This window comes from Camellia sinensis, chromosome 3 (genome assembly GCF_055761805.1).
Source record: "Camellia sinensis isolate YWXY chromosome 3, ASM5576180v1, whole genome shotgun sequence".
Classification (NCBI taxonomy): Eukaryota; Viridiplantae; Streptophyta; class Magnoliopsida; order Ericales; family Theaceae; genus Camellia; species Camellia sinensis.
The window spans coordinates 110405774-110431808 of NC_138963.1; the positions used below are offsets into that span (position 1 = coordinate 110405774).

Genomic DNA, 26035 nt, shown 5'->3' on the forward strand with positions numbered 1-26035 from the left:
TATTCAACAAACACTACTCAACAATTTAAATTTATAATCCAACAGTTATATCAGACAGATTAACAGCTTCTGATTAAAGTCATAATCTATAATCTGTTAAATTATAATTTATAATCTGTTTTAACAGTTACACCAAACAATACCAGTATACGTTAACATGCCTTAGAGTAATATATATTATGAGTTGTTTTGAAAAGTTATGTAAAAATTGACTTTTTAAATTTTTTTTTAAAAAACATGTGAAAAAATATATCAATAATATAACTTAAAATAAATTAAAATTTAAAATTTAACTTTTAATTTTTAATTTTTTTTTTTTTTTTGATATATCAGAAATTTAACTTTTAATTATGTTCTAAAATTAGGCCTATATAAAATGGTAAAATAATATGTATGTGTTACAATTAGGCCTAGTTTGGCTACTGCCAAAAAAGTGCACTTATTTCATCTTTTTATCTTTTTTGAGTCACATCAATCAACATCTCCTCTCTACTTTTTCTACACATATTACAAAAAAAATCAAAAAATACACTTATTTACTCTTCCCAAACTAGGCCTTAATGTTGTGCCACATCCGCGAAGTGCCCCGACAATGACAACTCACCAGCAAAACCCTAAATCCTCGGTTTTCTTGAAATTCTTTATTTATTTATTTATTTTTATTCGCCTTCTTCTCCTCCTTCACTCCCCCCCTGCTACAGAAACGCATTTTCAAAAGAAAAACCCTCCCACCATTACCAGTATCGGCTGACCCAAAACAAAACCCTTGTCCTTGTCTCTCTCTCTCTCTCTCTCTCTCTCTCCCCTCTGTGTCTGTCTTTCTGTCTTGGGGCTTTGTTGGTTTGGATTGTGAAATGCTCGGAAGGGATGCAGAAGCTGTTGCGTCGAAGCCCTTGGGCTCCTCCTATCCTCTGCTCTGCGGCTAATAACACTCCCATTCCCTTCACTCTTACCACCACCACTACCACTTTTTTCTCTCTAGGGTTTAGCACCAAAACCAAAACACCACCACTTCCCCATCCCACAATGTCCCCTCTTCATCTCCACCCTTCTTCCGCCATTGCCGCCGCCACCGCCAAAAACCCTATCACTTCTCGCTTCTATCCCACCAACTGTTGCCGGATATGCCGGTGCTCAATCGACAATTCGAGCCCTGTTAGGGCTTGGGTTGTGCTCAAGGAGAGCCGAACTGGGTCTCGCTCCACCTGGTTTCACACTGCTGCATCGGATAAGGATTTTTCTGCGGCTTCTGCTTCTGCTTCTGCGGCGGCTGAGGGTTCGAAGAATTTGGAAGGTGAAATTCAAAATGGTGAGGAGAATGACAAGGGTTCGGAAGAGAAGCCTTTGAGATTGCATAGGAGGAACAAGGGTTCTTCAGTTGGGGTGGTGATGCCTGGAAATCCTGATTTGTTGACGATTCCGGGTGTTGGGCCGAGGAATTTGAGGAAGCTGGTGGAGAAAGGTATTGCAGGTGTTGCTGAGCTCAAACAACTCTACAAGGATAAGGTACTCTTGCCCCCTTTTCTTCATGTGGTTAAAAGTTTACTACTTTTTTTAATGATTCATTTCCTTGTGTTGAGAATAGGGTCTGAATTTTGTATGCTGGTTCAATTTCCATTTCGGTTGCAATTTCTATCTAACAAAAATTACTAAACAGATTTTGACAAAAACAAAGGGGTCTTGAACTATATGCCAAGAGAAAGGAGTATCTGAAAATTCTAAGCTTGCTGCTTTGCTTTGTTTTAAGCTGGATTCAAGCTTGTTGCAATTCTCTGCTTCAATTTAACAGACCTGAACTGAAAATCCCAAAAGCACTAGAACAACTATAGAGAGGGAGGGTCAGAAGAGAGAGAGAGAGAGAGAGAGAGAGAGAGGGGGGGGGGAGGGGGGGTGTTGGGGATTTACCCTTGTTTGCTCTATATTTCTCTTGATTTTCCAAGTTCCAAACAGGTTTGATTCATTTGAATAAAGTAAAAGCAGAAAGTAAGACTCTAGAGCACGAAACAAGTTCTGCTAAAGCAGAACCACCGAATGCTGAACCATGTAATGAGCTTTTATTTTTCTTTTCAATTTAGACCCTTGTCTTTTTAAAGTCGTAAACTGACCACTTGATATTTTAGTTTCCTGGGTCCTTTGTTTCAGATTGGGCCCCATTTTATTTGAGGCCTAGTAAGTAAACAAAAAAAAATTTGATCCCAGTATAAGTGCCAGATTTTAGAGGCCCCCCCCCCCCCCCCCCACCCACCCACCCACCCACCCACCCACCCACCCAAATTTCAGCAAAAACTTGGGGGCTTTAGCCAGTAGCCTTGTCCAGTATCCAGTAGCCTTGCCAGTGATTGCTAGGAGTTGAATTTTGGAACCATGGATTTATTCAATTGCTTTAATTTAATGCTAGAATAAAGCTCTTTTTTGTTTTTATATTTTTTCCATTTAAATTGATGGAAATTTTGTAATGTACACAAGTATGAACATCTTGCATACCATATTGAATGGATTTCCTTTGCTGTCCTCCAGTTTTTTGGGAAGTCTAGCCAGAAGATGGTTGAGTTTTTACAAGATTCAGTGGGAATCATTCACAGAAACCATGCTGAGAGTATAACTACTTTTATCAAAGAGAGTGTTGATGAAGAGTTAAAGGAGGAAAGTTCCAACTCTGACATGCAGAGAACCCTTAAGAAAAGACTCACTTTCTGCGTTGAAGGAAATATCAGTGTAGGGAAGACAACTTTTCTGCAAAGAATTGCTAATGAAACACTTGAGCTGCAAGATCTTGTTGAGATTGTTCCAGAACCTGTTAACAAGTGGCAGGATGTTGGACCAGATCACTTTAACATATTGGATGCTTTTTATGCTGAGCCGCAAAGATATGCATATACCTTCCAAAACTATGTTTTTGTTACAAGAGTTATGCAGGAAAGGGAGTCTTCTGGTGGAATTAAGCCTCTCAGATTGATGGAAAGGAGTGTTTTCAGCGATAGGATGGTATGCATCCCTCTATGTATTAGTTTCTTTTTTAATAATGATGAAGTGCTTAATATTTTGAGCTTTGGTATGGCTTTATAAAGTTCCACATTTTGTCTTGATTGCAAGTTATAAAATTTCAGTAAAATGCAAATTTATTTGGTATTTGTGTTTTGATTTTGACCATGACTGAAACCGATTGACTAAAATGTTGCAATTCTTTCCTTCTCTCCATTTTGTTGATGCCATTCCAAAGGGGAAAAAAAAAAAAGAAGAAGCTGTTATTAGAGTTTCAAGGCTGATACATTTATCTCATTACTTGGTTTAAAGGGGGAAAAAAAGAAAAAAAAGAAAAAAAGAAGAAGATGTTATGAGAATTTCAAGGCTGATACATTTATCTCATTACTTGATTTAAGGTATTTGTGCGAGCTGTTCATGAAGCTAATTGGATGAATGAGATGGAGATCAGTATTTATGACTCGTGGTTTGATCCAGTTGTTTCTTGTTTACCTGGGCTTATTCCTGATGGTTTTATCTATCTTAGAGCAACCCCTGATACTTGCCACAAGCGGATGTTGCTACGAAAGAGAGCAGAGGAAGGTGGAGTCTCCCTTGAGTATCTTCGTGACTTGCATGAAAAACATGAGAGTTGGCTTTTCCCTCTCCAAAGTGGAGATCATGGGGTATTTTCTGTCAAGCTACCTCACCATATGGACTGCTCTTTACATCCTGATATAAGGGACCGTGTGCTCTATTTGGAGGGTGATCATATGCATTCGAGCATTCAAAAGGTATTACTCATTATCATTTTACTTTACGTTTGGGAAAACATATAAAATGTTTTGCTTAACTTGGTTTGATTATGGACAGGTTCCTGCTTTGGTTCTGGACTGCGAACCAAACATTGATTTTGGCAAAGATATTGACGCAAAGCGGGAGTAAGTCTTACTGAATTTTACATTTTCTCATTTACATTGTTTGGGAGTGACCATTGGTTCAATGGTAAAACCTTGGCCTAATAATCTTGAGGCTATGGGTTCAAGTCTCGGGACAACCACTTTGTACCCTATGCCAAAGGTTGGGTGTGTACCTAATCTTTCCCTCCCAAACACACATTAATGTGTATTAATTGGGCGTTGTTTTTTTTACATTGGTCCTATTTTTGATTACTACCTATTATATTTCAGTTATGATTTGATTCATTGGAATATATTATGACTTTCTGAGGTACTTTGTGAAATACATGATGTCTTTTCTCTTTTCATCTCCATTTGGCATTATCCATAGGGAGGACTTAAACTGAAGACCTAACCTTCACTCCATCGTGTTGAGTCTCATTGGCATGGACCAAGTGTTCTGTATTCTAGCACTTCTACTATAGGATGGGTGTTGATAAGAGAAGAATACTGTAGGGTATTTTTGGTTCTGCCAATGTGCGTCCATCTCATTTTGAGATTGGATTCAACCAAAATATTATGTTCTTTTTGTTTGTGTTTGTATTCATGGATATAAATAGGATAGGTATATTAAATAGTTCTTTTATTAATGAAACGTTTTTATGTCCTCATTTATACTAGATGAACATCTTCATTCTTCCATTTTCATGGAAGACACTCTGACATGACAGCATGGTCCTGCCTTATGATTTTGAAGCTGATATAATTTACCAAGAAAGTCTTTGGTACCAGCATTTGCATTATATGTGCATACACTGCTCTTAATTTGCATAGGAACAAATGAAACAGTGCTTCAAACATTGTACTTTGCATATATCATTTAAAAGTAAAATTTTCACTTTTAATCCAAAGAATGTGTTGTTCTCTACCTGATTCATGGCTTCCTGCATGCTTCAAGTAATTCTTTGTTCACTATTAACCCTTTTTGTAGTCCAGGAATTGTTTTGTTTACTACTTTGCTCATCCTCCTCCTATGTAATTCAAATGGTACAGTGGTTTTTTTCATTTAATCCTCTTTGTTGTTCTTTTGATTGCGTTCTGTCATATTTGTTCATAGTTCATTGAAAATAACTGATCCATTGTGGTAAAGCCAGCTAAAGCCTTCTCTCAAGGGAAAGTAAAGATATTGGTTAAAATAAATAAGAACATTAACGTTTCTAGGTAGGGAAAGATGAATCTAAGAAAGATCAATAGAAATTAATGCTCAATGATAGAAACATGCTCTATTACCTTTTTAAGATGAGAAATGTACTATCAGAGTTCTACCAACACCCCGTTTTAGGAAACTTGAAGTATTGTTGCCTCTTGCCTATGATGTGACTTTGTGTGGGTTTTTTGTTTTAAAAAACTTCTAGGGTTAGGGTTCTAAGAGCTAAAATAAAGAGTTGTGTATTTGTAAGAAGGAAGAGGGTGAAATCAAGTTGATTTCTGAAGTATTAATTTGCAGGATTTGCAGAGAAACTAGGTTGGATTTCTCTGAACGGAGGAAAATTTATGGTGTAAAGTGTGGAGTGGCCAAAGGGTAAGGGGAAAAGGTTGGGGGATGATTGGCTAGGGTTGTGGGGCCAAAAAAATGCACTTTCTGAGAGCTATGAACAATAATCCGAGAATAGTACTTGGCATCTACCCAAAGGAGGAGGATGAGGAGGAGGAGAGAATGAAAGATGTGCTTTGCCTTCACAGGGGTTAGGCAAATTCACACACGATTCAGATTCTCATAACTGAAATTTCTTTTGAAAAGAAAGATTACATACCTATTTATAAATTTTGAGTTATGGTGCCTTATTTTTTTATTCTTGTTGCCAATAAACCTTCTAGGTGTCTTCAAGTGTTGTGGGAGGTGCTATAGAAGTTGCAAACTTTGGGATGAAAGGCCAGGGCATATTGGTTGAAATTGAAATATAATTATAGTTGTAGGGTGCAAGAGTTACATTTGTATTTTCTTGAAAAATGAAAAAAAAAAAATGTTTCCTGTAAAACAAGACCAACTAGTTAATAGAAAGTAACCCAATTTTGTCTCCATTGGATGTGGGGTTTGGGCACAGACCTCACTTTTGGCATAATTTGCACAAAATGTTTTTCTGCAAGTTCGAACCCACAGCGTCAAGGTTATTAAGCTGAGTTTTAACCCCTTATAGAAGACTGACTAGTTAATACATTACAAAAAATGCTCGTTTTTAAAAAATTCCATGCCATCATGAGATACTAAAGTTAGTAGAGCAGTTAAGAACAAGTGTGTGACACAGAGAGATTCATCATTAAGAAATTGTCTTTTGTTCCAAGTTAAAGATGCTACATGAACAAGAGGGAGGTAGATTGTGATGGTAATGAATATGTGCCTCTTTAAATTTATAAAAAGTTGGATTTTTTATGGTGCTGAATGGTGAAAAGAATTCAGCTCACATTGTCATATGTTAATTTTTGGTATTTAAGATTTATTGCCACCAGATTCGTTGCTAATTTGGTTCCCTCCGGAGTCAGCAGAGGCAAATGTATAGAATTTTTGGCTCAAAACTCTCACAGATGTGTTTTTTCCACCAGTTTTCTGGGTGCTTTTTCTGTGTTTTTTTTTTTAATAAAAAAAAGGTATGGAAAGTGGGTAGTTGTTTGTGCCTTGTCTGTGTGTTTTATGTGTGTCAATAAGCAAACATGCCTTCTAATGTACCCTTTTAAATTTTCCTTCTGGGAAGGTATGCACGCCAAGTTGCGAAATTCTTTGAATTCGTGAAGAAAAAGAAGGAAGAACCAGCTGAGAAAGTTGGTGAAGCAGCAAAGAATGGCCAACCACAGGTAATGCTGCCCCATAAGGGGCTGTGGATGCCTAATGAGAAGCACTTCCCTGAATCAGCACTTAAATCATTGGATTTCAGGCGAGCAATGTCATTCATGTCTGGTTAGTGGCCTTGTTTTCTCTGGTACTTAATGCCCTTCCGTCTCTGTAGATGCTGCATCTGACTTTGTTTCTGGATGATGTGTTTAGTTTCTCTTCATGTAAAAATGTTCAAACCTGAACCTTTTAACCTTTAGATTTGTTGACTTAGATCTTTGAAATACTGGCAGTATATTTAGTTCTTGTATCATTGTTTTGTTTGTTGAATCATGGTTGTTTAGTTTATTGAATGTTGTTTCTTAGCTCATTTTGCTTTGCAGGATTGGGACTTGCTGATGTGTTTAATAACCTTGTCAAATTGAAAACTTGCTATGCATTTAGCATGCGCAGGTTTTGTTATCCATACAGAGAACTAATTAAAACTCGAAATACACATCTAAGATGGCTGAACATTGAATTCAATGATGGTTAGAGAGTGATAAAAAAGGATAAAATGTTAGCTTTATGAATTGCACTGATGATCTGGTAAATCGTTTTTTTTCATTTAAAGATACGGCGTTTATAACAGCCCAATTCTCAACTTAAAAATGGAATTAGGATTATGATGAACCAAGCTATTTGAGTTTGATTTGTGTTCAGTTGGTTAAAATTTTGTTCAAGATTTGCATGCTATATAAATAAATCAAATTTGAACACATTAACTCAATAATCAAATTTGACCTTGGCTCAACTAAATTTGTTTGAGATGAAAGGTAAATAAGTAAAATTTGAACACAATTTGAAGTTCATTAAGTATTTAATCCAATTTTTGTTAATGCTTTAGTATAAAGTTTGTGAAGGTGTGATGTCATATGTTGCATGATATGCCTACTGGATGAAATACCCTCCTTGGAAGGCATGTTTTTTAGGCTAAGCTTGGCAACTCTTAAAAAGTCAAAAAGTCACTATCTTATTTAAGTCACATCATCGTATTTAAGTCACATCACTTCTCTAATACATCATTTTAAATCTAACTCAAACTCAACCCATATTTCATAAAAAGTCAAAAAGTACACTTATTTAGATCATCTCAAACAACCCTTTAGTTTTCTTCATTTTGTTGTATTATTATTATTATTATTATTATTATTATTATTTTGAAACTACAAGGGAATTTTAAAAACACTAATTGTATAGTTTCCAAAAATTCAACAGTAGCGTTTTGATGTTTATTAAAAAATGATTTTTTTTTTTTTTTTTTTTTTTTTTTTTTTTTTTGGCTCTTTTGAAGTTTTTAAGAAAATGGAAACAGTTCCCAAAAGTGCACATTAATAAGATGATACGCCAAAATTGGCATGGCTTCTGCTTTTTATTATTATTATTTTTATTGAGAATATAATCTATGTCAAAATTATTAGTAAAAAGTAATAGAATAATAAATTGGACATAGGGAGTAGAGTGTTACATTTTAAAAGTTTTTAATTTGACATGTATCAAATTGCCACATAAACTTTTAAAGATTTGGGTGGAGATATTATGCTCACCACTAGGAGTTGTCAATGGGACAGACTAGGCTTACCCAATCAAAAATTATTGTGTTCAAATCTCATATATTAATTAGGTTTTTCGAGTTTTGACCAGTCAATGAGCTGATATAAGTCGGGTCTATTTAAAAGAAATTAAAATCACATCCCACTCATAAACCCAAATTTATGGGCCAAAATCAAATCGATGTGGACTACACTTCTTTCATTTGACTTGTATCGTTAAGTTTTATACATTTTTCATTCACATATTTTTAATATTTTTATTAATTTTTTTTAGAGTAAATTAGTGATAAATCCAGTTAAGGAGGGTTAAGGCATTAGGTTCAGTGAATATTTTTTTATTGCTGAGAGGTCCACCCTTTGTGAAATAGTTTGATAAGAAGTCATTTTGTTTATTTTGAAGAATATTTTGTTTCCAATTTTATCCCTTAATTAGGGGATTTGGTCAAAGCCCAATCAAAATAAAATTTTGGAAAAATTACACTCACAGTTCTTATAGTTTGGAGCTTGTGTCAGTTTAATTCCTGACTTTTCAATTGTGACACATTTGATCCTGAATTTTGAATCTTGTTCCAAATAAGGACAATTAAAAAATACCATTGCGCAATTTCACGGGGAAAGTTGTCAATTTGATAAAATATAAATTAATTTGACAAAAATAAATGTCAAAAAAATAATTTTGAATTTTTAAAAATTATTTTTACCCACCAAAGATAAAATTATGTAAAATTGATAAATTTTTTACACATTTATTTATTTATTTTACCAAATTAATTTTTATTATGTGTTTAGATAATAGTCATGTAATGGGTGATTGTTAGGCTTTTAATGTGTAATCAATATATTTAATATATAAAATGTTTTTAATTTTGAATTTTTTGATTTAATGGATTGAATTAATAAGGATATTAAAATTGTCGTTATATTTGACTTTTGAAAAAATAAAAACAAATTTAATGAAAATAAAAGCAACCACTCATTACAAGATCATCATCGAAACACATAATGAAAATTAATTTCGTAAAAAAAAAAATGTGTAAAAGATTTATCAATTTTACATAATTTTATCTTTGGTGGGTAGAAATAATTTTTAAAATTTTAAAAATATTTTTTTGACATTTATTTTTGTCAAATTAGTTTATATTTTATCAAATTAACAACTTTACCATTGAAATTGAGCAATGATATATTCAATTGTCCTTATTTGAAATAAGATTCAAAATTCATGGTCAAATGTGTCATAATTGAAGAGTTAGGGACCAAAGTAACACAAGTCCTAAACTATAGGGACTTTTATTGTAATTTGTACTAAAATTTTAATGCATTAAGGATAAGTACAAAAAGTTTTCATTGAAAAATCCAACACATACCATTATTATTAAAATATTAAACTTTAAAATAATAAAACTTTTGATGTAGATGTCTGTTTTTAATAAAATTAGTATTTTAAGAATTCTCTCATCAAAATCTATCAAATAAGATACATGTTGACTATGAAATTCTTTTAAAACAAAATTTATTACCGTCAAAATTGATGTAAATAGTAACGGTAAAATGTTACTTTGTCTCACAGTAACATGCTACTCTGATAATATTGTCTAAGAAAAAAAAATATTTTACTTTATCCTTACTCAATTATGTGTTTTCTCCTTAGAAGATTTATAAAGAAAAATAAATTGGACTGTCATTTTCACCAAATAAGGGTCTAATAAAACGGTTTTAACTAAATTTTTCTTAATTTATCTGACAACTTTTCTTATCGGTTAACTTTCGTTGGCTATTTATTCAATTTTTTTTCTATCTATTCAAACTTTTCCCTTTCTATTCAATTTTTTTACCCTATCTGTTCAAATCATTTTCTATTTGTTTAAATTTTTTTGACTATATGTTTAAATTTATATCTATGTATTGAATTTTTTTTTCCTTTTCTATTCAATTTTCCCTATCTGTTCAAATTCTATTAGTTTCTCTCTCTATCTGTTCAAAATTGTGTGGGTTTTTCTTTGTTCTTATCTATTGAAACACTATATGTTGAAAATGTGTGTCATAACCTTTTTATTTATCGGTTGCAAGCACCACCATCATCATCATCATCATCATCATCATCATCATCGACAACAAAAAATCATCCACTATTCCACTATCTGTTGAAAAAATCAGTCCAAAAAAAAAAACTCTACAAAAACAAATCTATGTTGATGCACTTCAAATCTAACACAATTCCCACTATTCATTTTTTATGAACAGTGATTGTTGAACTTACTCAAACAAAGGTCATTTCAACTAGATCTTACCATCAAAACAATTACAAAACAACTAAAAAATAAAATAAAATAAAAACATGGAGAACACAGATCACCATATAAATAAATAAATAAATAAATAATCATAATCATCACTCAACATATTTGTTCAAATCTAACAAAATTCAACACACACACACACACACACACACACACACACACACACCTCATACACATAGACAGAGATCTTTTTACTCCCTTTCTTTTGAAATCTATTCTTAGATTTGATCGGATCTCCACCTTTTTCTGATCTGATTTGATTTGATCTCCGCCGGCATTCTGCTTATTCTCCTTGACGAAGCGGCTTCAAACATATATATTCAGTATCAAACATATATATATATATATATATTTGTATACAGTGTGTTAGGGTATCAGAGTAGGGTGATACAAGACAACTATGTTGCTGAGACCAAGCACGAGAACTAAGGTTCGTCGGAACTAGTACAAGGTAGCCGTCGAAGGCGTGGTCGGTGACGATTGGTACGACTTTTTAGCACAATCTTTTTCCCAATATCTTCCATTGATTTCCTCTACACCGCCGTAGTTGGTTTAAGGCCAAGTCCTTCAACACTCAGTTTGAAGCTAGCGGATGGCTACGATGCCAGCTACTCCAACTCAGATTTGAGATCGGCGGCGGCTCTGTAGCCGCGGGGGGCGAGGGATCATTTAGTGTGATTCTGTTACTTCCGCTGCTAAATTCGGTGATGCCTCGGAGAGATACGGATGATGATGATCGACGTCGAAACTCCATGATTCGGCGCCAAAGCATATATCGGAGTCAAAACTAGCATTTTGGAGGCGAGTCGAAATGTGCAGAGGTCTGGTCTTCGGGAAGAGAAGTAAAGATGAAGAGCAAAGAGAAAATAAAGAAAGAGAATAGATTGGAGTAGTTGGAGAGGGATAAGAGAGAAAATGAATCAATTTCAACAGATAGAGAGAGAGGGAGGGGGGGGGGGGGGGTTTGATTATAAAGAGTTCTAGAGACGCGTGGGTGGATCATGGGTAGTTTGGTCTTTTCGAGAAAACATGTCCTTATGGACATACTATTTCCGGACATGGACTTTTAGGTGCAAAAAAATAATAATAATAATAAATAAATAAATAAAAAATCTAAATTTGGATTTATGACCTAAACGTGTTTTTTTTTTTTTCTTTTTTTTTTTAACCTAAAATCTCATATAATTAAAAGGGCACTCAGCCCATAAACTCAAATTTCGGTTTCTTTTGCTCAAAAGTCCAAGCACTAAACTATTAAGTCCATAAGAACATGTTTTTGCAAAATGGCTAAACTAACCATATATACCCTCTATCAAACCCTCATTGTCTCTCTCTCTCTCTCTCACGTGCGTGCTCGCACACACACACACATACGCGCACGCACACGCACACACACATATATATATATATATATACACACACACACACACCAGACAAGGTCAAAGACACAAATCTCCTCTTCCGTTGTCCGTCTTTGTCGCCATTGCCGAAGCCTTTACACAAGGTCGAAGACACAAATCTCCTCTTTCATTGTCCGTCTTTGTCGCCACTGCCGAAGCCCTTTGAAAAGGTCGAAGACACAAATCTCCTCTTCCGTTGTCTGCCTTTGTCGCCACTGCCGAAGCCCTGAAAAAAAGTAGATCCACCATCACGAACATCACTTACTCCGCTACCATCAACGTTCGTTATCATCTTTTTTTGTGAAGATCATCACAGATCATTGCAGATCGATGCTCCACAACAATATATAAGAGTTTTAGAGACCAAATTTTTTGGTCTCTAAAAGTGAAAATTTTGTTGCAAAAGACATTTGGAGACCAATTTCTATAGTCGTGATGATAGTCACTAAAAGGTTGTACCGAAAAGTAAAAAACAAGGCTTTTAGCAACAAAATTTTAAAAATGTCACTAATAAATAGACTTTTAGGAACAAAATAATTTGGTCTCAAAATGGTTTATTTTTTGAGACAAAATATTTGGTCCCAAAATGATAATAATTCATCACTAATGTCCAATTTTCGTTACTAAAAATATAATGACGAGACTTTTCGCAACAAAAATATTTGGGCCCTAAAAATAATTTTGTCTCTAAATTTTGGTCTCTAAAACCTTAATTTTTTGTAGTGCTCGTCCATCTCTATTTGTCTTCCTTATTCTTTCTCTCTATAAAAATCTCACTGATGATGATGGTGATGATAAACAGGTCCAACTGCCGCCAATGTGACCATTGAAAACGACTCTACTAAGAACATCGCCGCCATGTATATGGTCCAACTGGCATCAATCTTGCTAGTTGTGTGTTCACTACAAGAAAGAACAGATTCGACGACTAATTTTGCTGACTAAACTAAATTTAGTCGCCAAAGGTACACACATTAGCTACTAAAAATTTGTTTGTCGCCAATGGTAGACACATTAGCTACCAAACAATATTTGGTAGCCAAAGGTACATGCATTAGCTACTAAACCTTTTTGGTCGATAAAAGTCAAAAAACGACCATTGTTGATGTTGTTAGTATGGAGAATGTAGAGAGTTGGACGGCGTTAACAGTGATTTGTGGTCTTTGGGTTCAAATATAGTGAAGATCAAGAAGATTGTGGAAAGAGAGAGAGAGAGAGAGAGAGAGAGAGAGAAGGAAATTTGAAGGAGAGTTATTTTTTTCTATACAATATATGCTTTATTTTACAATATCAGTTGGGAAAGAAGAAGAATGCTAATTTGTCGTTTCAATTCAAAACTTTTTTAGCAATCTTCGAATTCCATCGAAGAAAGTTGAGCAATCGAATGTATAGAATTAAAAATGGTTAAAGCATCAAAGTCATCATTAACTATGGTTGCCAAGAGCCCTTGCAGAGTTTGTTCAATAGAATTTGCACAAAATGCGTCAAGGACTTGTTTCCATTAAAGGCTGAGCTCTGCCCAATTAAACAGATACAAGAAAAAACTAACTCTAATCAAACAGATAAAAAAAGTGAGCAAATATTTCAACAGATAGAGGAAAAAAATTGAACAGATACGGGCAAAATACACATTTCAACAGATAGGTTCGAAAAAATCATACAGATTAAAAAAATTTCAACAGATAAGTTAAAGGATAAACTTGGAAACAAAATATTCTCCAAAATAACTAGATGTACTAGGGCTGAGCATGGTCTGGATTGGGGTAAAACTAGGACCAATCCGTTATCTACGATTCTTGAAAAATTGGAACCAATTTAATCTGTTTAAATTGTAGAACCAATCCGAACCAATCCATTTAAATACAGACTGGATCGGTTTAGAACCACAGATTCACATAATTGAATAACAAAAAAAAATATAGAACAATTTAATTTTATAAAAACATAAACATAGTATCATATTAGTTTCACAATAGTAACATGTATTTCCATAATAGTAACATATTGTTCTAGAATTTAAACAATCATAAAAAAAACTGGTTTCATCATAAGTATTTAGACCATTACAAATTAAAACTAAAAACCAACAAACAAAAAAAATAAAAGAAGATATTATGCTGGTTTAGGTTTGGGTTTAAGTTTTACATGGAGTAAGAGAAGATACCATGCGGGAGGACTTATAATATAAATATCGGCTATTTGTATATGGTCTGGATTAATTCCAATCCGGAACCATGAGATTCAATCTAGAACCGATCTGTGGACTACGAATTTTTAATTTTTCAATCTGGAACCAAACCACGAATTCAAAAAACCAATCCAAACCTATCGGATTGAATTGGATCGGATCGGATCGGATTACGGATTTCACGAATTCCTTACTCAGCCCTAAGATGTACTTACCACAATATTTTACAAAGAGCGTACTTCTCACAACAAAAAAAAAAAAACTCATAAGATCTAACGCCTTACACCCTCTTTAAAATAGACTTTTCATCAATTTTCCTTAATTAAAAAATAATGAGGCCCACATCTCTCTCTCTCTCTCTCTAAAATTATGTCTCTCATGGAAATAGAAGTGTTGGAGAAAATAACAATCCATGGATGTCTGCTCGAGCGGGGAGATTTTCCTTAATTTTATAAAATATCTGAAGAATAATTTGAGAGAGAGAATTTTTAGATATTTTCTAATTGTTCTTACCGAAAAAGAATGAAAAAGATATAAAGAGTCTTAAAGAAGAATTAAAAGAGAGAAAGATGAGAGAGTAAGAAGAATTTCAATCAATTTGTATTCCACTATATTTTTTTGGGGATCCAACACACAATATCAATAGTGTCATGACCCGAACCCACCCCTATGGGTTAAGGACATAACCGGCCAGTAATCACGAGATTACCTACGGCCTTAAACCAAATCAGATATATTTTAACAGAGTTAAGGGGCCAAACGGAAGCAATTTCAAAACTTTTGTCCATAGAGTTGTGCTTACACGGCACATCATAACAATCCATACATATACATGTTAATAACTCACATCAAAATATGTAATGACACAAAGTTCTGTACATACAGGATCATTCAAGTCTAAGTCAGCCAATCAAAACTATATACAACCATGATCCAAAGTTCTCGCCTACATGACAAAATATAACAAAATAGCAAAAGGGTGAAAACAAGTCTCGTGCGTGAGACGTAAGGGCTGACTCTTCAAAACCTTGACTGTTTCTCACAAACTTCACTGAGGCTGGGTTTGGACCTCCCTTGGCTCACCTACAGACACATGAATGAGCATGAGCGAAAGCTCAGTGAATAATATCAACAAAGAAGATACACGAATGGTATTTAAAACGACATGAATCAGACGGCCTTGGGCCCAATTCATATTTCTATCTAGCATATATATATATATATATAAATATAGGTCAAGTGACTACGGTTTCAAACACATCGAGCAGCCTCGGGCCCAATTCATTCATATCCGACGGCCTTTGGCCCAATTGTTCCTGTCCGACGGCCTTTGACCCATTCATTCATGTCAGATGGCCTTTGGCCCATTCATTCATGTCATACGGCCTTTGGCCTATTCATTCATGTCACACGGCCTTTGGCCCATTCATTCATGTCATACGGCCTCTGGCCCATTCATTCTTTCATTCATGTCAGACGGCCTCTGGCCCATTCATTCTTTCATTCATGTCAGACGGCCACTGGCCCATTCATTAGACATAGCAAACATTTGTCCATAATTCAAACTGACAAACTTATAAGACTTATAAGGAAATAAACAATTAGACAAATAACATACTTCGAAATATCTTTATTAAGATATTATTCACAGTGTTCTGCCGGTGGATTCACCTTTGAGCTCGACCTTACACATTACATAACACATATGGGTCACAAACGATTCAATCCGTTCTTAATTCATACATCCCTCTTAGGCTTCTTTCTTATTCTTTTAATTCATTCATAATGCTCAATGCATGCCTAAGAGTACATAGAAGTGAAAGAGAACGGAAAATGAAACACAGAACACCTTTACAAATTTTCTGAAACAGGGGTCCCCGCTCGAGCGTGGACTTTCCCGCTCGAGCGGACCCATTAGGTCTGCAAAAGTCCTGGTTGCCTCATTTGTACGCTCGAGCATGAATTCGGACGCTCGAGCGGTGGTTCACCCACTCGAGCGGACTTCATGAATTCTAGGTTTTCCAGAACTGTTCTTAAGGCTTAAATTCAACATTCAAAGGCTTTAAAGCTCGAATTAAGGTACCAAAAAAAGGGAAACACATTATACATCATGAGTATACAACAATATGAGGCCAATTGCTCAAAATCATAATCTAATTCTCAAATAAATCCTCATTTCTTTTGTATGATAAAATCCATGCATTCAAACTTCATCCAAAATTCATATCTCTACCAATTCAACATGCATGTTAGTCTTTGACCCCAATTCCATTTCAAATAGCACTAATGATGCTCATAACCATGAAAATCAACAAAACTATGCTTGCATGTATGCTTCAATGTTCACATTTCCATATTCAACTTAATACATGCTTGATTATGCCAAATCATGGTAATTCTATACATGCATGTGCATATTAACTTCAAATGCATCAATTATAACACAATTCTTGTTCTTAATCATCATTCAACTTTGAATTCACAAAGTTACAAACTAAAATCCATGAATTTACTCACCTAGGAGCTTCCAACACCCAAATTCTAGCCAATTCTTGAGTTAATCTTCAAGATTTCCAAGCTTCTTGCTCAAATCTCCAATTGTTTCCCATCTCTCCCTCTCTAGCCGACCCACTCTCTCTTTCCTTAGAGCAATCTCAACCAAATTGAATAAAAAGAGAGGAATTGAGTGTATAATGGCCCTTTTATAGCCCCACTTAATCAAATTCCATTAACACTAATTAATTGAGCACTATTAAATTAATTTAATCTAATTAATCTGATCCGAATCAATTTTCAATTAAATTTCACCGTAGGCTCTAAAAATTACGCTAATCACAATGGCGTAGTCAATTTCGGTTTCTGCGGCCGATAAGGCCTTCAATTTTCAGTTTATAACAGTAAGTTGAACAGATATTCTTACGGTGAACAAGTAGAAATTCAAAACCACATATTTCATATAAATGGCACTCAAAATCATATCAAACACATAATCACAATCATAATTAAGATTAATTAGCATAACACGGTCCAGGGTTATCACAGTCTTCCCCCCTTTAGGAAGTTTGGTCCTCCAAACATATTTTACCTTCGTCGGGAAACAAATGTGGATAGTATAGTCGCATTTCATCCTCTTTTTCCCATGTGGCATCCGTCCCAAAGTGTTCTTTCCATTCCACTTTCACCATTGGGATGGACTTGCTTCTCAACTGTTTCACTTGCCGGTCAGTAATTCGTTGCGGCTATTCGGCGTACTCCATATTTTCATCAAGAGCTACCTGGTGATAATCAATCACATGAAACGGATCTCAAAGATAACCCCTTAACATTGATACATGAAACACATTATGGATTTGTTCGAATCCCGGTGGCAAAGCGACTCGATAAACAACTAGACCAAGCCTTTCCAGGATTTGAAACGGCCCAATGTAACGAGGCGACAGCGTACCCTTCTTTCCAAACCTGACTTGGCCTTTCATCGGAGTCACACGAATAAATACATGGTCACCAACCTCATACTCGAGAGGCCTTCTTCGAACATCTGCATAATTCTTTTGTCGATCCTGAGCTGTTTTGAGCCTTTGCTGAATAGTTAGAATTTTCTCGAAAATGTCTTGCACAATTTCAAGCCCAAGCAAAGCTCTGTCCCCGACTTCTGTCCAACAAATTGGTGATCTACACCTTCTACCATACAAAGCCTCGAATGGTGCCATGCCGATGCTGGAGTGGAAGCTGTTATTGTATGCAAACTCTGTCAGTGGCAAATAATCTTCCCAACTCCCCTGAAAATCCAAGGCACACATCCTTAGCATATCCTCCAAAGCCTGTATTGTCCATTCTGATTGTCCGTCTGTCTGTGGATGGAATGCGGTACTAAACCTCAATTTCGTCCCCATAGCCCTTTGTAAACTTTTCCACAATCTAGACACAAATTTCGGATCTCTATCCGAGACAATAGATACCGGAACTCTGTGTAAATGAACAATCTCATCAACATATATAGTAGCCAGTCTATAAGCATCAAATGTAGTTCTAACTAGTAGAAAATGTGCAGATTTAGTCAGTCTATCAACTACAACCCAAATAGAATCCATACCTCGAGGAGTTCGGGATAGACCAACAACAAAGTCCATAGTCACATGTTCCCACTTCCATTCAGGAATAGGGAGGGGTTGAAGTAGACTGCCTGGTTTCTGATATTTAGCTTTAACTTGCTGACATTGAAGACATTTGGACACATACTCCGCAATTTCTTTCTTCATTTTAGGCCACCAATAGCTTTGTTTCAAATCCCGATACATTTTGTTATTACCCAGATGCATAGCAAATACCGACTTGTGAGCTTCATCTAGAACTCTTTTCTTCAGTTCCGGAATATCTGGGACTCATATTCGGTTCCGAAATCTCAACACTTCGCATTCAATGCTGAATTCTGCTTTTAGACTTGTCTCAAATTCATCAATCACTTTCTTGAGGAATTCATCCTCTTTTTATTTCTGTTTAATCTCATCAATGATTGCCGGTTCGGCTGAAATAACAGCTATCAATCTGCCCTTTTCACACAATACCATTTCAATTTCAGAATTCTCAAAATCTTGCAAGATTTCTTTCTATTTAGTAAGCAAACAGGCCATACTCCCCATTGATTTTCTGCTCAAGGCATCAGCAACTGTATTGGCTTTCCCAGGGTGGTACTGGATTTCAAAATCATATTCTTTTACCAGTTCAAGCCATCTCCTCTGTCGCATGTTCAACTTCTTCTGCGTAAAGAAGTATTTCAGACTTTTGTGATCTGTGTAGACTTCACACTTTGCCCCATACAAATAATGCCGCCAGATTTTCAAAGCAAAAACAACTGTGGCCAATTCTAAATCATGTGTTAGATAGTTCTTCTCATGTGGCCTCAACTGCCGGAAGGCATAGGCAATTACCCTTCTATTCTGCATTAATACACAACCCAAACCTTTATAAGATGCATCACTAAAAATCACAAAATTTTTCGTACCTGATGGTAGTGTCAAAACTGGTGCAATGGTCAATCTTGTTTTCAGTTCATAAAAGGCAGTTTCCCTTTCGTCATCTTATTCAAACGGTTACCCCTTGCGTGCCAATTGGGTAAGAGGTACAACTATTTTTGAAAAATCTTTCACAAACCTCCTGTAGTACCAACTAAGCCCATGAAACTATGGACCTCTGTTACATTTGTCGGTGTAGGCCAATTCACAATCGCCTCTATTTTCTGTGGGTCCACTAATATTCCTTCCTTGTTGATCACATGCCCTAAAAAGATCACTTCATCCAACCAAAATTCACATTTCTTTAGTTTAGTAAATAACTTCTTTTCTCTAAGTATCTATAACACAGTCCTCAGATGTTGTTCATGTTCAAGTCTATTCTTGGAGTATATCAAAATGTCATCAATGAAAACCACAACAAACTCATCAAGGTAGGTTTTAAAAATTTGGTTCATTAAGTCCATAAACGCTGCCGGAGCATTAGTTACCCCAAATGGCATAACAAGAAATTCATACTGGCCATACCTTGTTCGAAACGCGGTTTTCTCAACATCTTCTGCTTTCACTTTCAACTGATGATACCCAGATCTCAAATCAATTTTGGAAAATACTTGTGATCCCTACAACTGATCAAACAAGTCATCAATACGAGGTAGGGGATATTTATTCTTTATTGTTACCTTGTTCAATTCTCGGTAGTCGATACACAAACGCAAGGATCCATCTTTCTTTTTCACAAACAACACTGGTGCACCCCATGGTGAAGTGCTAGGTCGGATAAACTCTTTGTCAAGCAAGTCTTGCAACTGTTCTTTCAGTTCTTTCATTTCAGTAGCAGCCATTCTGTAGGGAGTTTTAGAAATAGGCTGGGTGCCCAGCATAATTTCAATCGCAAACTCTATCTCCCTGTCCACCATTTCCCCTGGTAATTCATTTGGAAACACATCTGGAAATTCTCTAACAATAGGGATACCATTCAATTCAACATTCACAGATTGTTCAGATAGCACACAACACAAATAACCCTAGCACCCTTTCCTAATCAATTTACATGCTTTCATTGCAGATATCAAATAAGGTGGAGGCACTACCCCGTTACCCACAAACACAATTTCTTCATGTTCCAGTGGTTTAAACACAACCCGTTTTGTTACACAATCAATGGTGGCACAATATTTAGTTAACCAATCCATGCCCAAAATTATATCAAAGTGCCTAAAGTTCAAAGGCAACAAATCCACATACAAAATAGCATTCCCAATTCGCATGTCACAAAAACGATATACAGATTCACACAATACAGATTCCCCGGATGGAGCAGATACACATCGCAGTTATGGCAATAATTCTAGAGGTCTACTCAGTCTATATGCAAATGCACATGTTACGAAAAAGTGTGTTGATCTGGAGTCAATTAACACAAAAGCATCTTGATTACATATAGAAATAGTACCTGAGACAACTGCGTTAGCATTCTGTGTATCGCCCAGAACAAGCGCGAAAACCCTCCCTTGCTTCACAGTATCTCTAGTGGCAGTAGATCTCATAGTATTTCCCGGCTTCGGGATTGATGCAGTTGAGCTAGCGGCTAGCTTTCCACTGTTTTGATTACAATCTCTGGCCATATGCCCTTGTTTACCACATTTAAAACAGGCCCCTAACACACGGTAACAAACCCCATGATGCCTTTTACTACAAATATTGCACATAGGAGATGTATCTCGGAAAGAATTCAAAGTACTTAAGGAGCCCATATTTTGCTTCTTCGAAAAGAAGCCTTGCCTTTTACTACCTTTCCAGTCTGTTATTGATTTAGTCTGTCTAGCTATGTTAGCTTCTGATATTCTGGCCCGGTCTAGCACCCCAATATAGGTTTCCAGCTTCAAGACATTCACCTTTTCTAAAATGTCACTTCGAAGCCCACCTTCAAAATACCTCGCTTTCTTATAATCAGTATCAATCACATGTGGTGCAAACCTGGCCAATTCAGTGAATTTGGCCTCATACTCAACCACTGTCATGCTGTCTTGTTTAAGTTCCATGAACTCCGATACCTTCCTGTCACGGACACATTGGGGGAAGTACTTATCATAGAAAATTTCTAGGAATTTCGCCCAGTTAACATTTTTATGATTCTCACGCATTAACATCCACCATATTCTTACTTCATCTTCTAACACAAAGGTGGCTATGAGTACTTTCTGTGTCTCTGAACAAGGAAACACTTCAAATAGCTTTTCGATGCCGAGGACCCATGCTTTGGCCTTTAACGGGTCTAATCCCCCATAGAACTGTGGTGGTTTCATTTTCTTAAACTCTTTGGTGAGAGCTATTATCCGATCATCATTCTGATTATCTAGCAGAGGTGGCACTAGAGGAGGAGGCGGAGGGTGTGGTTGTTGCCACTGTTGTTGCCACTGCTGTTGTTGCCTCAATGTCTCTGCCATTTCCTGAATCAATCATTCCATTCTATCCTCCTCAATGTCTCTGTCATTTCCTAAATCAATTTTTCCATTCTATTCGCCTCAATGTCTCTACCATTTCCTGAATTAATCTTTCCATTCTATCCATTCTGGCAATAGAAGACTCCTCTATCTTATCACCTCTTGTTCTCACCATCTGATTAGACTTGCATTATACTTTATACAAAAGATTCACAGGCACGCATATACTAAAGAGCATTCATATTCACATAATTTGTAATGCAAGCAATTCACAAACATATAGCGTACAAGCATTTATCTCAAAGCATTTAAGCACATTCTTGATGTTTTTCGATTCATACTTATCACATGAATGCATCCTAGGTCTTATCTAGACGCTTATTGCTCTTTTGGACAAGTGTGTGAGTTATTAACTCGTGCTCTGATACCACTATGTCATGACCCGAACCTGCCCCCATAGGTTAAGGACATAACTGGCCAGTAATCACGAGATTATCTACGGCCTTCAACCAAATCAGATATATTTTAACAGAGTTAAGGGGCCAAACGGAACCAATTTCAAAACTTTTGTCCATAGAGCTGTGCTTACATGGCACATCATAACAATCCATACATACACATGTTAATAACTCACATCAAAATATGTAATGACACAAAGTTCTGTACATACAGGATCATTCAAGTCTAAGTCAGCCAATCAAAACTATATACAACCATGATCCAAAGTTCTCGCCTACATGACAAAATATAACAAAATAGCAAAAGGAAGAAAACAAGTCTCGTGCGTGAGACGTAAGGGCTGACTCTTCAAAACCTTGACTGTTTCTCACAAACTTCACTGAGGCTGGGTTTGGACCTCCCTTGGCTCACCTACAGACACATGAATGAGCGTAAGCGAAAGCCCAGTGAATAATATCAACAAAGAAGATACACGAACGGTATTTAGAACGACATGAATCAGACGGCCTTGGGCCCAGTTCATATTTATATCTAGTATATATATATATATATATAGGTCAAGTGACTACGGTTCCAAACACATCGAGCGGCCTCCGGCCCAATTCATTCATATCTGACGGCCTTTGGCCCAATCGTTCCTGTCCGACGGCCTTTGACCCATTCATTCATGTCAGACAGCCTTTGGCCCATTCATTCATGTCATACGGCCTCTGGCCCATTCATTCATGTCACACGGCCTTTTGTCCATTCATTCATGTCATACAGCCTTTAGCTCATTCATTCATGTCACACGGCCTTTAGCCCATTCATTCATGTCATATGGCCTCTGACCCATTCATTCTTTCATTCATGTCAGACGGCCTCTGGCCCATTCATTAGGCATAGCAAACATTTGTCCACAATTTAAATTGACAAACTTATAAGACTTATAAGGAAATAAACAATTGGACAAATAACATACTTCAAAATATCTTTATTAAGATATTACTCACAGTGTTCTGCCGGTGGATTCACCCTTGAGCTCGACCCACACATTACATAACACATATGGGTCATAAACGATTCAATCTGTTCTTAATTCATACATCCCTCTTAGGCTTCTTTCTTATTCTTTTAATTCATTCATAATGCTCAATGCATGCCTAAGAGTACATAGAAGTGAAAGAGAACGGAAAATGAAATACAGAACACATTTACAAATTTCCTGAAACGGGGGTCCCTGCTCGAGCGTGGACTTTCCCGCTCGAGCGGACCCATTAGGTCTGCAAAAGTCCTGGTTGCCTCATTTTTACACTCGAGCGTGAATTCGGACGCTCGAGCTGAAAGCCATTCTACATAGCTCCCCGCTCGAGCTTGAATTTCCCCGCTCAAGCGGACATCAATGACTGCAAAAATATTCTGGGAGCTCGCATTTCACGCTCGAGCGGCGGTTCCCCCGCTCGAGCGGACTTCATGAATTCTGGGTTTTTCAGAACTGTTCTTGAGGCTCAAATTCAACATCCAAAGGCTTTAAAGCTCGAATTAAGGTACCAAAAATAGGGAAACACATTATACATCATGAGTATACAACAATATGAGGCCAATTGCTCAAAATCATAATCTAATTCTCAAATAAATCCTCATTTCTTTTGTATGATAAAATCCATGCATTCAAACTTCATCCAAAATTCATATCTCTACCAATTCAACATGCATGTTAGTCTTTGACCCCAATTCCATTTCAAATAGCACTAATGATGCTCACAACCATGAAAATCAACAAAACTATGCTTGCATGTATGCTTCAATGTTCACATTTCCATATTCAACTTAATACATGCTTGATTATGCCAAATCATGGTAATTCTATACATGCATGTGCATATTAACTTCAAATTCATCAATTATAACACAATTCTTGTTCTTAATCATCATTCAACTTTGAATTCACAAAGTTACAAACTAAAATCCATGAATTTACTCACCTAGGAGCTTCCAACACCCAAATTCTAGCCAATTCTTGAGTTAATCTTCAAGATTTCCAAGCTTCTTGCTCAAATCTCCAATTGTTTCCCCTCTCTCCCTCTCTAGCCGACCCACTCTCTCTTTCCTTAGAGTAATCTCAGCCAAATTGAATAAAAAGAAAGGAATTGAGTGTATAATGGCCCTTTTATAGCCCCACTTAATCAAATTCCATTAACACTAATTAATTAAGCACTATTAAATTAATTTAATCTAATTAATCTGATCCGAATCAATTTTCAATTAAATTTGACCGTAGGCTCTAAAAATTACGCTAATCACAATGGCATTGTCAATTCGGTTTCTGCGGCCGATAGGGCCTTCAATTTTCAGTTTATAACAGTAAGTTGAACAGATATTCCTACGGTGAACAAATAGAAATTCAAAACCACATATATTCATATAAATGGCACTCAAAATCATATCAAATACATAATCACAATCACAATCACAATTAAGATTAATTAGCATAATACGGTCCAGGGTTATCACAAATAGGGTTTGAGAAATATTGATTGTGCATGGAGGGGTACACATTAAATGTTATAAATATATATATATATATATATAATTATTATTGTATTTTAATAGATTAAATTTGAATTGAATTGTGTTAATTTTTTTGGATACATAAAAAAATAAATTAATAAATAAAAATTAGACGGGATAGTCTGGCTAATAGAATGGTTGGACTGATGGAATGGTTAAGCTGGGCTTATCCATGTAGGCTCTTACGGGGCCGGGTTTATGGACAGGCCCGGGTTATAAACTTTTGTCCAAATCCCTAAATTATCTTGTATGGGTTGGGATGGGATGAACACTCCAGTTGGCTGGGACGAGCCATGGGTCGAGTAGACTGAGTTGGGTAATATCAAATTTTTTATCCGCAGATAATTTGAGGGATTTTTGGTGAAAAGCCCCTCCCATTGGGCTTTTTTTGTCTGAAGCCCACGGAATAAAATAATGGTTTCAAAAGTCCCTCAAATTAAAAAAATATGATGAAAAGATCAAAATACCCTTCTATATAAATGGGAAAATATCAAACGATGGAACCATTTTTGTCTCTCCTCGCTCTATTTCATCGCTTGAATACCATGCTCTGAAAACTGTCATTTGGAAACCCTAGCATCCAAAACCCTCCTTCCACCACCACCGTAGCATTCAAAATCCTTCTTCTATCACCGCCATGAGCATTCAAAACCCTCCTTTCACCATCGCAATAGCATCTGAAACCCTCCTTCCACCACCGTTGTAAGCATTTGAAACCCTCCTTCCTCGACCACCGTGAGCGATAGTGCCATCGACATTGAAGAGCTTTCATCAATGCCTCTTGATTTCTTGTTGTATATGTATAGCCTTTGCTCATTACATAAATGTGTAATACGTGTATCTTATTTTGATTTTTTAAGAATTTTCGTAAATTTAGGCTAATGTTCTTGATCTTGCAGCAAATTTTTAGTTTGATATTGTCTATATATGTATATATATATTTAACTTTCTAGTATATGTTGTTCAGAGTAAAATTTTACTTTCAATGAGAGTAAAGTTTTACTTTCAGACAGAGTAAAATTTTTACAATGTTTGTGCATTTTTATGCTTTCATTAATGCCTCTTTGGTGTTGCAATGGGAGAGTTCTGCTTCTCCGAGGAGTCTGAGACTAGTTGAAGAAGTCTCTCGCTACCCTATAAAAACAATATTAACAGACAAACAAAGTTAATATATGAGGCAACCAAAGTTCCACGCATGGCAGAAAGGGAGAAAAACTGAAAGACCAAATGAAAGCTTTAAGACTTCGGTAGGAGACACTAGGGCCAAAATTAGGCTATTCTAGAAGTCTATCGTACTTTCAGACACCTAGGGCAAACCAAATAAAGAATCCGGCATACACCATCCACAGAAACACCAACTGTATAAAAAGGAAATTCCATTATGATTTGACACTATCACAAAA

At 36.0% G+C, this 26035-nt stretch overlaps 1 protein-coding gene across 1 annotated transcript; it reads left to right on the forward strand.

Moving 5' to 3' along the window:
• Positions 1–557: 557 nt before the first annotated feature.
• On the forward strand, positions 558–7057 carry LOC114297928 (uncharacterized). Its single transcript, XM_082920532.1, has 5 exons — positions 558–1506; positions 2518–2985; positions 3381–3755; positions 3835–3902; positions 6611–7057. Exons 1-5 carry the CDS (start codon positions 868–870, stop codon positions 6816–6818), a joined length of 1758 nt encoding a protein of 585 aa, XP_082776658.1. The 5' UTR covers positions 558–867; the 3' UTR covers positions 6819–7057.
• Positions 7058–26035: the final 18978 nt, after the last annotated feature.

What these genes read in the sequence shown, in the direction of transcription:
- LOC114297928 (XM_082920532.1), top strand. Translation starts at nt 868, where the DNA reads ATGCAGAAGCTGTTGCGTCGAAGCCCTTGGGCTCCTCCTATCCTCTGC. An exon ending in TGCATTCGAGCATTCAAAAG is followed by an intron (nt 3,756 to 3,834) that starts GTATTACTCATT and finishes GATTATGGACAG; the next exon opens with GTTCCTGCTTTGGTTCTGGA. An exon ending in GATATTGACGCAAAGCGGGA is followed by an intron (nt 3,903 to 6,610) that starts GTAAGTCTTACT and finishes CCTTCTGGGAAG; the next exon opens with GTATGCACGCCAAGTTGCGA.